Source organism: Lucilia sericata, unplaced genomic scaffold (genome assembly GCF_015586225.1).
Source record: "Lucilia sericata isolate MDLA Ls3-8-SP2 unplaced genomic scaffold, ASM1558622v1 Contig001254F_arrow, whole genome shotgun sequence".
In the NCBI taxonomy this organism is placed as follows: Eukaryota; Metazoa; Arthropoda; class Insecta; order Diptera; family Calliphoridae; genus Lucilia; species Lucilia sericata.
This window is the reverse complement of record NW_023995208.1, coordinates 56615-70410: the sequence shown is the minus strand read 5'-3', so window position 1 is coordinate 70410 and position 13796 is coordinate 56615. Positions and strand designations below refer to the sequence as shown.

General features: G+C 29.4%; 1 protein-coding gene across 1 annotated transcript in view; it reads left to right on the top strand.

Moving 5' to 3' along the window:
* The window catches only part of LOC119610628 (transmembrane protein 132B-like), a gene marked incomplete at its 5' end in the record, with an annotated part of 108320 nt that overhangs the window by 58148 nt on the left and 36376 nt on the right, over positions 1-13796 (top strand). Inside the window, 3 exon segments of the mRNA XM_037965924.1 lie at positions 9344-9496; positions 9553-9800; positions 13428-13789. Of these exon segments, the coding sequence (XP_037821852.1) occupies positions 9344-9496; positions 9553-9800; positions 13428-13789 (763 nt within the window).

Here is a 13796-nt window from a genome sequence, read left to right as displayed (position 1 = left end):
CAGATAAATCAAATATTTTGATAGTAATATCCTTCAGATTTATTTTAATTTTAGTTTTGTCCGAGTTCATCAAGCGATATTTTAGGATTTTATTATCCTTTCGCAACTTGCGCCATAGAAATAGGTCACGTCCAACTTTAAGCGTTACATGATCATTTAAAAATATTATTCTGTTTATATCAGTTTCAATTAATGAACACATGCACAAATTTCTCGTTTTAAAATAATTACACATTACAAAATCACGTTTGGGAATATTATTAAGCTTGACTAGAACAGTATTACCCTGATTTATAAAATAACAGTTGTTTATATCACCGTGATTTATGTCAGTATTAAGTTGTTTAAAAATTTTTGAAAAAGATTCTATGAATATGATCATTTTTTTGCAGTTATCAATATCGTTTTTAAGCTCCGTAAGTTTTGTATTTAATACCTGTTTAACTTCAGACAAAATAACATCAAATTTTGTTTGCATATCTGCAAGTCCCTTTCTTAAATCTTCACGAAAAGAATATTAATCAGTATTTGAACGGACGTCTTTGCAAGAATCACATAGGTAGTTAGCAAGTGCAGCCAGCTGGTCAGTATTAATGCCAACACAGTTCGGATGAAACCATTTGAGACAAAAAATACAAGAAACGCTTCCATGAGTCTTAGTAATGTTTTTCCCACAATACTCAGAGAACATGTAAGACTATCAGTATTTGGCATGGTAAAATCAGCAAACAGCAGCAACAACAAGTAGACAACAGCAGCAACAGGCAAAAATAGCAATATCAAATTTATTGTTAAATGACGGCCGATTGAGGTTAGGTTATACAAACAAATGGTGCGTTTGCATGTTCTATTTAATTTTATAATTAATAGAAATGCAATACATAAACTTTTACTTTCCGCAGTGAATATACAGTGGTCGACAAAACAATGGAAACTTTTTCAAATATTTCAGAAATGGTCCAAATTCTAAAATTATTATTAATATATTATTAATAATTATTATTAATTTTTATTTGTATTCATTTATTGACCAAAATTAACAAAAAAAAAACACTGAATTTATTAAATTCAGTAAAAAGAAAACCAAATAACGATTATTTCTTATTATGGTACTGACAAAACATTGGAAACTTTTACAGAAAAGAAGACTATTACTAAAAAAATATGCAAAATAACCGAGTAAAAAGCAACGTGATTTACAGTTATTTCAAGGTATTCTTCATCTTGATAATTTTGTAAAAAAATTTTTGTAATTTTTTCACCGGTTCAACGGTGGCAAAATTATGGTATAGAACTGTTTATCAGGGCAAGGTATTGGTGGAATTCAATTATAAAAAGATACTATGTGTGGTATAAGATAAAAAAAAAAACATAAAGTATTCCTGCGCTATGGAAACTAGGGGCCCAGTTTGGAGATTTCAAAACGACAATGATCCTAAAAACCGACTTTTGAGTTGTAATCAAGTGGTTAAACTCGAAAGTGATACCTGTATTGAAGTGGCCTGCCTATTCACCAGATCTCAACCCCATAGAAAATCTATGGGAAACAGTAGTTCGAAGATATGGACTAAAGACGTGCACAGTTACAACTGTTTGCACAAGTTTTGTAGTGTCTACTACTGTGAGTGCGTATTGATGAGTAGTTGAGTAGTTCTGGTACAAGTTGATATTGTTATTTTCTCAAACATAGGTTGTGTGAGTGAGTACAAAGAGAATAAGAGTAACATACTTGTTTTGCTATACTTTTGCCAAACAAATAAAATAGATAATGATGGTTGTACAACAAATAACTTATTGTATGCTGCAAGCGTATAAAAACACAGATGTTTAGAAACATTTTTTTTATTATTTTATAATGTATATTCGGTATCTCGTGATCTATAGGAGATATCGTAGCAAAATTTAACATAGTTAGAGCTGAGGGGTTTGCGTATCTACTTACAATCTGTAGACTCCGTAGGTCCAATGGAGTCCAGTGGTAAGGCGCTTAAAATAGGTCACCTCGACTCATTTTTTTTTAAATCAATAAAAATGCATTTATGATCCGAATTAAAAAAAAAAAAAAACATTTTAATGAAAAAATACAAAACAAAACTTTTGAAAGGGTCCTTAGTTTCCTAATTGAAAATCCTGATCTCAGTACAATTTGCCAAAAAATAAGTTTTTAAATTTTGTCGAAATTCATCTCAAATATTCCCTAAATTGTAAAATTTGTAAGAATATTTTTGGTCCACAAAAAGACTTTTATTTAGCGCATTACAAAGGACACAAAGATTTTGAATTTTTTCGAATTATGTAAAAATTATCGTAATTTTAAGAAAAGTTTACAAAAATATTTAGCTTTTTACTTAATGACTTTTTTAATTTATGTAGGAATTCTGAAGCACTAAAAGTAATTCTGTGGAATAAAAGTACTTCAAACAATTTTATGATTATTTTTTCTAAAAAATGTAGGAAACTTTTTTTATAATTTGTACTGAGATCATTATTTTCAATAGGTGGGAAAATTATTTCTTATTTTTTTTCGAGTTCACTACGACAATACACATCATTTGAGACTGGTGCCCACTTTAAATCACAAAAAGCTGTTTCTCGTTACACTTTTCTTTAGATCAGATATTAGACTTAGACTTTTTTTGAGATTTTTTGAGAGACATTTTTCAAATTTAAAAAAAATGTTCTTTTAAATGTTGTATTTTAATTTTTTTTATCAAATAAATGATGATAAGGAATATCTATATATTTTCTTTTCATTAATTATTGATTTTATGTCGATTAAAAAATATAACTCTGGAGACCACCTAAGAATATTTATGTAAAATTTAATTTCAATATCCTCAATAGTTCACTAGAATTATTTTCAGAAAATGTTGAATTACTATCACAGAAAAAACAGATTTAAAAAAATCAGTTAAACGATTAATCGAAAATTTTAAAATGGTTCAATTCATTTTGTGTTGGAATCATAAAAATGTATAATCAAATACGTATTTAACAACAACAAAATTAGAAACAAATAAAAATTTTGTGTGAAATCAATCAAAAATGAAACTTCAATAAATAAAATAATTGAAAACGAGGTTTTGGTAATTGAAATCGTTTTTCAGTTTAAATAAATATTAAATAAAAAAACTGAAAACTGAACAAGAACTGAACTAGAATATTAAATAAAAATATAAAAATATAAATAAATAAAAATAAATATGAAAATATTCACTAATTTATTATTCATTTATTACATATTTTTCATTTGTTTTGAAATAATCTTATTTAATATAAATAAACATACTGCATCAATATAGATTCTTTGTATTACTATAAGTAACAACAAATAGTCAAAAATATTTGTAGTACAACAGTTATTTGAGAGCAAGAAACAAATACAATACAGTATTCAACCCAAAACCATAAGCAACTGGTATTGTTTTTGTGGATAGAGTGGATGAGCACAAGCAAAAGCATACAATATAAGTTACACTCATTCTCTCATTTATACTTATAGTATTAGGTACTCACAGTGGGGCAGAATGGAAATTTTTTGGAAATAAATCTGGCATTTCTAAACGGCTGATCCGGTCGGGATAAAATTTGGCGTGAGCGTAGCCAAGGAGTATTCGAGTTTAAGTTTTGAAGATGAACCCTGCAGATGCCCCAGGGACGCTGTGGCGGCTCAAAGTAGGGTACCTACGACATGTAAAATTTTTAAACTCGTGCCAAAGATTTTTATATTTTGTGAAAGCGCTCGACGAGATCTTGAAAAAACATGCTTGGACATACTACTTATCTCTTATAATATCCGAGTTATAGGCATTTAAAAATTTAGTGATACAAAATTTACCATACCTTGGTCCGCATTTTTTGAATACCGGGCGTAATTTTGGACCAAATGGACTCAATTTTTTCTTGTTAGTTAGACAACAAAATTTCCAATAATATACAAAAAATTTCAGATCAATATCATTTACTGATCCAAAAATATACGTTTTTTAATTTAAAAATTCAAAAATTTTAGATTTTTGGCGTTTTTTTGCCAAAAATGTGTCTTAACTCTTTCATTAATAAAATAAAATTTTCTTTAAGAACATATAACAATTTTATAATTTTCTAAAAGGTATCTTTACGCAGAACGCTTTGGCGTAAAAAACTTGTCCTATTTTTTGAAAATGTTGCCACTGCGTCCTTTCGAATGTGACCTATTTTTTATCAAAACTTCAACTTTGGGCGACATGTTCTAAAATCCCAAAGCTGGGATCAGAAAACTGAAAGCACTTTTGGAAACCTCAATATGTTTTCTATTTACTCCAAAAGTATTTTCCCAGCCCTGAAAGAAATGTGGACCCTATGGGCAAAAAAGTAAAAATCCCATTTTTGGGATTTTCATTCCTATTTTTGGGAATTGCGGGATGCCCTTTGACCTTTTCAATTATTTTTTTTGCATTTTCTTATTTTAAATGACAAATTTAACAAGCGTTGCCTATTATGCTTAAATTTTCAAAAATTTATAACTATTTTTTACCTAAATTTTTTCGACAGATCATTTCGTTCTGTTTCGTTTATGATCATGTAGGTAAAAATATACAGGTAATGATAATTTCGATTCATTCAGGTTATAGTAATATAGTCCTAAATGTTAATAGGTAGACAATTTGTAATTTTTTACTTTGAAATATCTGTATCGGAAATGACAAGAATTGGTATATAAGTAAACTTCTTAGATTTTAAGTACCATATTTAATAAATCTACAATGAAGATTACATTAAACGAAGAGTTGTGTTCCGTTTTATGGAGTGTATCTTCAAAAGGGCCAGAAAGAATTGAAGACATTTCAAATTATATAAAAACTACATATAGTAGAAAAGTAGACAAAACAGGCATATCAAAAATTGAAAACTTTTTGATGTAAAAAGTAAGTCTGTGGATGGAAATCAAAAGAAATTTCTATTAAAATTTTGTAGTTGGATGGAAACTACTACGGAAATCTCAACTTTCAACACATCAACAGGAGCGCCTTGCAAGTCATACGAAGACTTATGTTCAAGGTCAAAAAAAAAAAGAGGGTCACACAAAAACTTTTTTCAATCTCAAATGAGGAAATTGCTGATACATTTAACGAAATGCTGAAAAAGGAAAACCAACCTATGGATGTCTTACATATTGCAACTATTCTTCCTAATGCATCACCAAAACGACTTAAGCGAATTGTGGAAAGTATACCAACTCCAACATCACAATCAGATTTTACTGAAGAGGAAGCAATAGCGCTTATGTTGGAACTGGGTCTCAGTCGAAATAAGTACCAAATATTAAGGAAAGCTCTGCATGAAAAAGGACACAATATATTACCATCATAGAAGGCGATCTAGGAAAAAAAACAAACTATCCTACCATCACCTATTGCTGTTAATGATGTGGAAGCTTGTATTGATATATCATCTTTGCTCGAAAACACAGGATCAAGAATTGTGTCAGACTTTTCAGAAGACCAACTAAGGAAAATTCATAACTGTGATGTTGTCTTAATATGTAAGTGGGGATGTGACGGTTTATCAGCACTTCCAGAATACAAACAAGCTTGTGGAAGTCGGACATTAGCAGACTACAAAAGTGTATTTATGTCATCATTAGTGCCATTACGAATTCGTTCATATTCCCTTAATCCATCATCGTCAAGCATCGGAAATTCATTTGAAGATATATATATCAATACAACTCCGGGTTCAAAAAATTTTTGTAGACCCATTGGATTTGAACATATAAAGGAGTCAAAGAAAACAACAAACGATTTAGTGGAATATTTAAAAGATGAAATAAATGCACTGGAGCCCATTTGCATAAAAATAAAGGAATTCTCTATTAACGTATCATATCAGCTAAGCTTAACAATGATTGATGGAAAGGTCAGCAATGCCATAACAGAAACTTCTTCCTTCTGGAGATGCTCAATATGTAATGAGAAAAAGTCGCAATTCTCAAATATAAACAAAAGCAGAAGTATTAATGAAGAAGACCTGTCTTTCGGAATTTCACCACTTCATGCCGGAATACGATTTTTGGATTACTTTTTACACATAGCATACGACCTCAAATATAGAAGTGTGCCAGAGAATCTTACTAAATCAACAAAAAATAATGAAGAATTGAAAGAACTGAGAGCTGCGGAAAAAAGCAGAATCCAAGAAGAATTTAAAGTTCAGATGGGATTAAACATCGACAAACCACTTTCAAGTTGCGGTAGTACAAATGACGGTAATACGGCGAGAAGGTTTTTTCGTGATTTTGAAATTACTTCAAAAATAACTGGAATCGACAAGGAGTTGCTTCGAAGAGTTAACACTATTTTAATGGCACTGAATAGTAAACATAAAATTAATGGAAATCGATTTGGGGAATATACATCTGAAATTTCTAAATTACTTGTATCTCTGTATCCATGGAGGGAACTAACACCAACAGTACACAAAGTATTGTGTCATGGTCAAATAATAATTGAATCGAATATTCTTCCACTTGGAGAGTTAACAGAAGAAGCCCAGGAAGCGAGGAATCGAGATTTTAAGCATGTTCAACTATTCAGCTCAAGAAAATGCTCCAGGCAATCACAGAATGAAGATATTTTTAATAGTTTACTTCTATCTTCTGATCCTGTTCTTTCAACTATGCGAAAAAGATGGATTTGTTATGAAACTCTATCATCTCAAAACAAGGAAGATTTAAAGGACTTATATTACCTTCTGGATATGTATACCGATATGACAGATTATTTTATAGAAAAATGTTAGGAATTAACTATATAAGTAGGTTGTAAGAATTAATTGTATTATGTTTAAGATAAACATTTCAAATAAAAAAAGCTATTATACTAACTGATGATATTGTATTAAATTGTGTTTTATATTTCAGTGGGCGGGAAAGGTGGTTTGTGTGGGGTGATTTAGGTGTTGTTGTGCGAGGCTCATAATAAAATTATAACTTTTTATTGTATATACAATGTTATAGTCTTTAATAAAAAAATTAACTAAATAATTTTAAAAATTGTCCAAATATTTTATTCAACACCAAATGTATGTTCTGTCATACTTAATACTAAAATATGAAAAAGATGAAATTAAAGGACACAGGTTTAAATGAACATATTTTTGAATGTAATTGAGATATTGGCTTGAAATTTTTTGTAAAGGGTCGAGAATTTCCATATCTAACTAAAAAATGATAATAAGGGATAAATATGGACTAAATTGTTGTAGCTATCTGCGAACCTATTAAAATTTTGATATAAATCATAGTTTTAGAAATTAAACAAATATGTAATATATGACAAAATCTTTATTTATGAACAAAACTCAATGAAATTTTCAACGCTTGTTAAATTTGTCATTTAAAATAAGAAAATGCAAAAAAAATAATTGAAAAGGTCAAAGGGCATCCCGCAATTCCCAAAAATAGGAATGAAAATCCCAAAAATGGGATTTTTTACTTTTTTGCCCATAGGGTCCACATTTCTTTCAGGGCTGGGAAAATACTTTTGGAGTAAATAGAAAACATATTGAGGTTTCCAAAAGTGCTTTCAGTTTTCTGATCCCAGCTTTGGGATTTTAGAACATGTCGCCCAAAGTTGAAGTTTTGATAAAAAATAGGTCACATTCGGAAGGACGCAGTGGCAACATTTTCAAAAAATAGGACAAGTTTTTTACGCCAAAGCGTTCTGCGTAAAGATACCTTTTAGAAAACTATAAAATTGTTATATGTTCTTAAAGAAAATTTTATTTTATTAATAAAAGAGTTAAGACACATTTTTGGCAAAAAAACGCCAAAAATCTAAAATTTTTTGAATTTTTAAATTAAAAAACGTATATTTTTAGATCAGTAAATGATATTGATCTGAAATTTTTTGTATATTATTGGAAATTTTGTTGTCTAACTAACAAGAAAAAATTGAGTCCATTTGGTCCAAAATTACGCCCGGTATTCAAAAAAAGGCGGACCAAGGTATGGTAAATTTTGTATCACTAAATTTTTAAATGCCTATAACACGGATATTATAAGAGATAAGTAGTATGTTTTTTCAAGATCTCGTCGAGCGCTTTCACAAAATATAAAAATCTTTGTATTTGGGTGAAAAACAAAAAAATGGCACGAGTTTAAAAATTTTACATGTCGTAGGTACCCTACTTTGAGCCGCCACAGCGCCGTCCCTGTGGCATCTGCAGGGTTCATCTTCAAAACTTAAACTCGAATACTCCTTGGCTACGCTCACGCCGTTTAGAAATGCCAGATTTATTTCCAAAAAATTTCCATTCTGCCCCACTGTGCATGGTGTATTTGTTTTACAAATACTTTGTGGTGTACTAGTGCACGTCTTTAATATGGACTCAAAAATCGTCCTTCCTGGTGTAATTAGAAGGACGATTTTTAGGAAACGGTTATAAGGGAATATCTAAATTTTTCGAAGAAAATTTTTGACACAATTATTGTTCCTATGCATCGCCAGTATCACGCAGCAATACAAAGTAAAGGATACCCAACTATATTATGAGTTACTGACAAGTTCTGACCGTTTTTGTTACGATAATACCAAAGTTTCCATTGTTTTGTCAGTAACAGAAAACCAAATACTTTAATCTTGTTTTATTTTATTTATTTTTTTTTAATGAATTATTTTCATAGATTTTTATTAATTTAAGTAAATAAGTATATAAAGTAAGTTTAAAATGCCTATAAATTAACAATAAAAACGAATTATTGTAAATTTCGACTTAAGAAAGATTCAATAAAGAATAAATAATAAAAACTATAACTTTATAGTTCAGTACATTTACTCTATTGATTCTAAAGTAATATTCAAAAAATCAAATTTTATAAAAACCTCAAACAAATTTATTTATTTTTATATGTAGTTAGGATATGGAACTAGTACCAAACTAGTATTTTACTAGTACCAAAATCACCGGTACTAGTTCCATCTTACCCAGTTTGTACTAGTGAATGCTGTTCTAGTATTAGTACTAGTGGCGTTAAGACAATTATCACTTCATTTCCTGCAGGGTTAGAGTACATATGGTACATATAGGCACTTTTTCCGATTTTGTGTGAAAATAGTACATTTTTCATGAAAATTAATGTCCAATTCGACCTCATGCATTTAAGGTTCAAATTCTATTATATAAGTATGTATATGAAATTTTAAATCTTCATTTAAATTAAAAAATTTTGCAACAAACATACAAAATGCATTTTATAATGTATTGTATCTTTTGGTATACGTATATCTACTTAAAAAGTTTAATATTATTTATTTATTCTTGATTTTTTATTTAAAATTGTATTTTAATATATCTCTTTTAGAACTCCGGTCGTATCAGCTATTTTATATCACGAAAAACGGGATTACGTGTAACTGATTTGGTGCAACCATTATTGCGTGTCGCAGACCCTAAAATTGCTAGTTTGAAGGGCCGAATTTTGCAAGGAAAATCCATGGGACGAACAGATGTTCAAGTTAAAAACTGTAAATGATTTAAAAAATATTCTTGTATTAAATGCATATTTTGTAGGTTTTGTCACCAATCACTGGACGAGTAATTGGAGCTAAAGAAATAAGGGTCGGCAGTGATAAAGTAAGCTTAGTAAAACTAATTGTACGTGTTGTGTCTGGACTGCAATTAACAATAACTCCAGATAATACCATAGAAAATGGATATATTGCAGAAACCGCTGTGACGCATAAACTTACAGCTCAATATCAAGAAGGACTGTTGGATATAGATCTAGAATTTTCCGACGGCTCCAAAACTCCATTAAGGTAAAAAATACATTTATTATTACTAATAACTGATTTACTATTCTACATGTCGCTCATTTACTACTACTAATCCAATATGCGTTTTTTGAACTGAGGGCTACAAAACATGCGTCATACTAAAGTATTTCATAAAGATTTATCAAATTTAAATTTTAAAATATGTCTATTATTTTCGGTGTGAGATTGATTTTTTGTTGTGAAAGTAAAAACCAAAAATCGTGTTTTCAAGAATATCAGATAATTAAAAACTAAATTTATTAAAAGTTATTTAAAAAAGAGTAAAATGTCGTTAAACATTCAAAACCACTATATCTGTAATATGCATATAGACTAAAGACTAGTCAATATTCTGGACTATAGAGTGTTCTATAGTCTGGGCTACAGTCTAGTCTATAATCAGGACTTAGACTATTCTATAGGCTGGACTATAGCCTAATCTTTGGACTGACTATAGGTCAAATTGCTTTGACCAGCACTACAAAGATCAGTAAAACCATCACACGTTTCTCTACAGACAACAGCAATAATGGAATTGTTGTGTAAGATTTTCAAACTCTTGCCATAAAATACTTTTTATCCACCTCAGACAATGTGAGAATTTGGAATGTTTTGGGTAATTTAGAAACCTTAAGAAATCTGTATATTGAAATATGTGCTAAAATCTTTTAATAATTTTCAAAAATTAGCTTCTAGTTAATTTGAATACGCCATGAATCTTATCTTTTTTATTTTAGTTTAAATATTCTGTTAATTGTTTAATATTATTCAATTAAACTAAAATTAACTTAAAATCCATCTAAAAAAGTTATTTTTCAACCTAAAAATAAAAATTCAAATGAAACTTTAAAAAAAGGTTTTATTTTTCCGTCATGAAATAAAAATTATTCGAGGAGTTTTATTTTTTCCGTCAGAAAATAAAACTCATTTTCAATAATAATGCCTTCCCAAGAAATTAAAAAAGCTGTGTTCAGTCACAACTGAAAAATTACCATTCGCCGTTTTTGATTCAGATGTTTTCAACGTCAGTACAAATCAACTATTTAATGGACTTGGTCCATTATAAAAACATTGTTTAATGTTTTGACTGGGAAAATAAAACTCCCCAAATGAGTTTTATTTTCTGATGGAAAAAAATAAAACTCAAATAATTTTAATTTTATGACGGAAAAATAAAACTCATTTTTTAACTGTTTCAATCAGACGTTTATTTTTCCGTTAAAAAATAACTATTATTTGTGGAACTAAGATCGTTTTTTAAATCACCATACTATATTCTGAAAAAGCACTTCAATACGAGTATATTGGTATATAATAGTATAAGTCTACGTTGATTCAATCAATTTTTGATTTTTATTTTTTCTGGCAGAAATAAAAATCAATTTATTCTAATAAACATGTATGTATGTATTATGTATGTATGTATGTATGTATGTATGTATGTATGTATGTATGTATGTATGTATGTATGTATGTATGTATGTATGTATTATGTATGTATGTATGTATGTGTATGTATGTATGTATGTCTGTATGTATGTATGTATGTATGTATGTAGTATGTAGTGTCTGTATGTAGTTGTATGTATGTTGTATGTTGTATGTATGTATTGTTTTCATGTTATTTATGTCTGTATTCTGTATGTATGTCTGTCTGTATGTCTGTTGTATGTATGTTGTTTCATGTATGTACTGTATTTCTGTATTCGTCTGTCTTCTGTACTGTCTACTGTCGTCTGTATGTCTGTCTTTTGTTGTATGTTGTCTTATTCTGTCTGTCTGTCTGTCTGTCTGTCGGTTGTCTGTCTGTCTGTCTGTCTGTTGTCTGTCTGTCTGTTGTCTTCTGTCTGTTGTCTGTATTCGTATGTCTGTCGATGTATGTTGTCTGTATGTCTGTTGTTTCTGCATTATAACGGAAAATTAAAATGGTATGTTTGAATTTTTTTTTCCGATATTTTATTGTATTTGATTTTTTTCTATAAAAAATTCAAAAATAATTATTATTTACGATCCCTGCAATATAGAGATTTTTTTTTTTAAATTTCATAATTGTTATTTACAGTCCCTGCTAAAAAATTATTATTTTTTTTTAGAAACTTGAAACAAAATATGTACATATGAGTGTGTGGCAACCGATATCAAAGTTCTCTGGTGGATTGTAAATTTCCTATGGTGGGAAAATTTTTCATTTTGCTGTGCCAAACTATATCTTTTTTTTTGTGATAAATTTTGACAATTGTCACTTATTAATCCCGAAAAATTAACACTTCCAATAAAAGCAAAACTTTTTTATGTCCCTTATGAATTTTATTAATAAAATTTTTTAATATGAAATGGATTTTAAAATTATATTGTAAATTTTTCTGTTTTTCATTTATTTATTTTTCGATTTGTAAAATTTTTATTTTCTTTTGTCAGAACTTTATGTAGCCCAATGAGCTAGTACAATATTATGCACCTCATATGTATCAAAAATTTACTTTTACCAGTAAATTGCTATCGTTTAGCACACAGCCTATGTATAAGAAATTTAAAATTTATAAAGTATCACGATTTTTACGAAAACTTTATAATCCTTAAGTATGTCAGATAGGTATTTCAAATAAATAAAAAGAGAATGACTCAACCTTCTATTTTTCTACTATATTTTATTCCACAGACGATACTGGTAAATTCAACACACTTGTGATAACTTACTTCTCTCACAATACTTTTTTTGCTTTTAATTAAGTTGGCGGGGCATTTAAGCACTCATATTGCCAAGTTATAACACGTTTGTCCGGAAAACCCCTCCAAACGCCTTATACTTTCATATAGGAAGTCGGAGTACCGAACTTAATTATATGAAAAGTATTATTTGTTCTTCACCAGAAACAAGTTTAAGAGTTTTAAAGGTCTCCACCAGTATATATTAAAGTTTAAATGGTCTTCACCAGGTTATATCATGAGTCCCCACCAGTTAAAAATATATCCTAACTCTGAGGTAAAACGAAAGCAAGCATTTAATGAAGACAACGCATAACATAGAAACAGTTATACGAAGTAATGCATTCAATTAGTGCGGGATGAGAAGTAGCTCTGTCGAAAACTCTGCAACAAGCACAAGCCTGACCGTCCTTAAGATATGAAAACGATAACGCGAGAGTTATTCTCCAACTCATATCTGAATAACAAATGTCTCACAATACTTGAATATTAGTATAAAGACATTTTTTCACAAACACAAAAAAATTTTAAATTTTTTACCAATACATTCTTAGAGTTAGGTACCAAATGACAACTTCTTTAGGTACCAACCAGGGTGTAAAGTATACCGTGGTACCAACTGACAAGTCCCAATTTCTTAATATTCTTTGTTTTATACTATGTTCACACAGTAATGTTTTTTAAGTGTTTTTGTTATGTTTCTTGTTTGAAATGTTTTATAACTATAAAATTAACTTTTAAAAATAAAGAAATTCACTTAAATTACACTGAATTGAAGATTTTAATACAATGTTAAAAAACACAAATGTGAGGTTATTGGTAGTTGGTAAATTGTGTTTTGTATGCTCTTATTAATCTTTTATCAAAATCTTATAATATATTTAAATAATAATAATTTTATAACATATACGTATACTTTTTAAGGGACATTTCGGTGGAGGACTACTTCCTTTTAGTAGAGAGTTTAGACACGGAAGTTGTCGCATTTGCTCCAATGCTAGCATCACATCACCCACGCGTCATTGCGGTTGGAGAGGGAAATGGCAATTTACTTAGGGTGACGTTACTCTTATCAGAAGACTGTAGAATGCGTCGCAATCTTCTGTCTACAAAGCAATCAAAATACAACACATCACCATTGGCAAGTGCTTTAGCTGCAGTAGAAGTTGACTTCAATAATGCTAATGACATTGTGAGTAAACATGAAGTTGTGCAGAATGATGGAATATATCGAAGGGAGAAAACTAAATTTTCAAATAGTAGAGGAGATTTATCGGATATTATAGGTTAGTA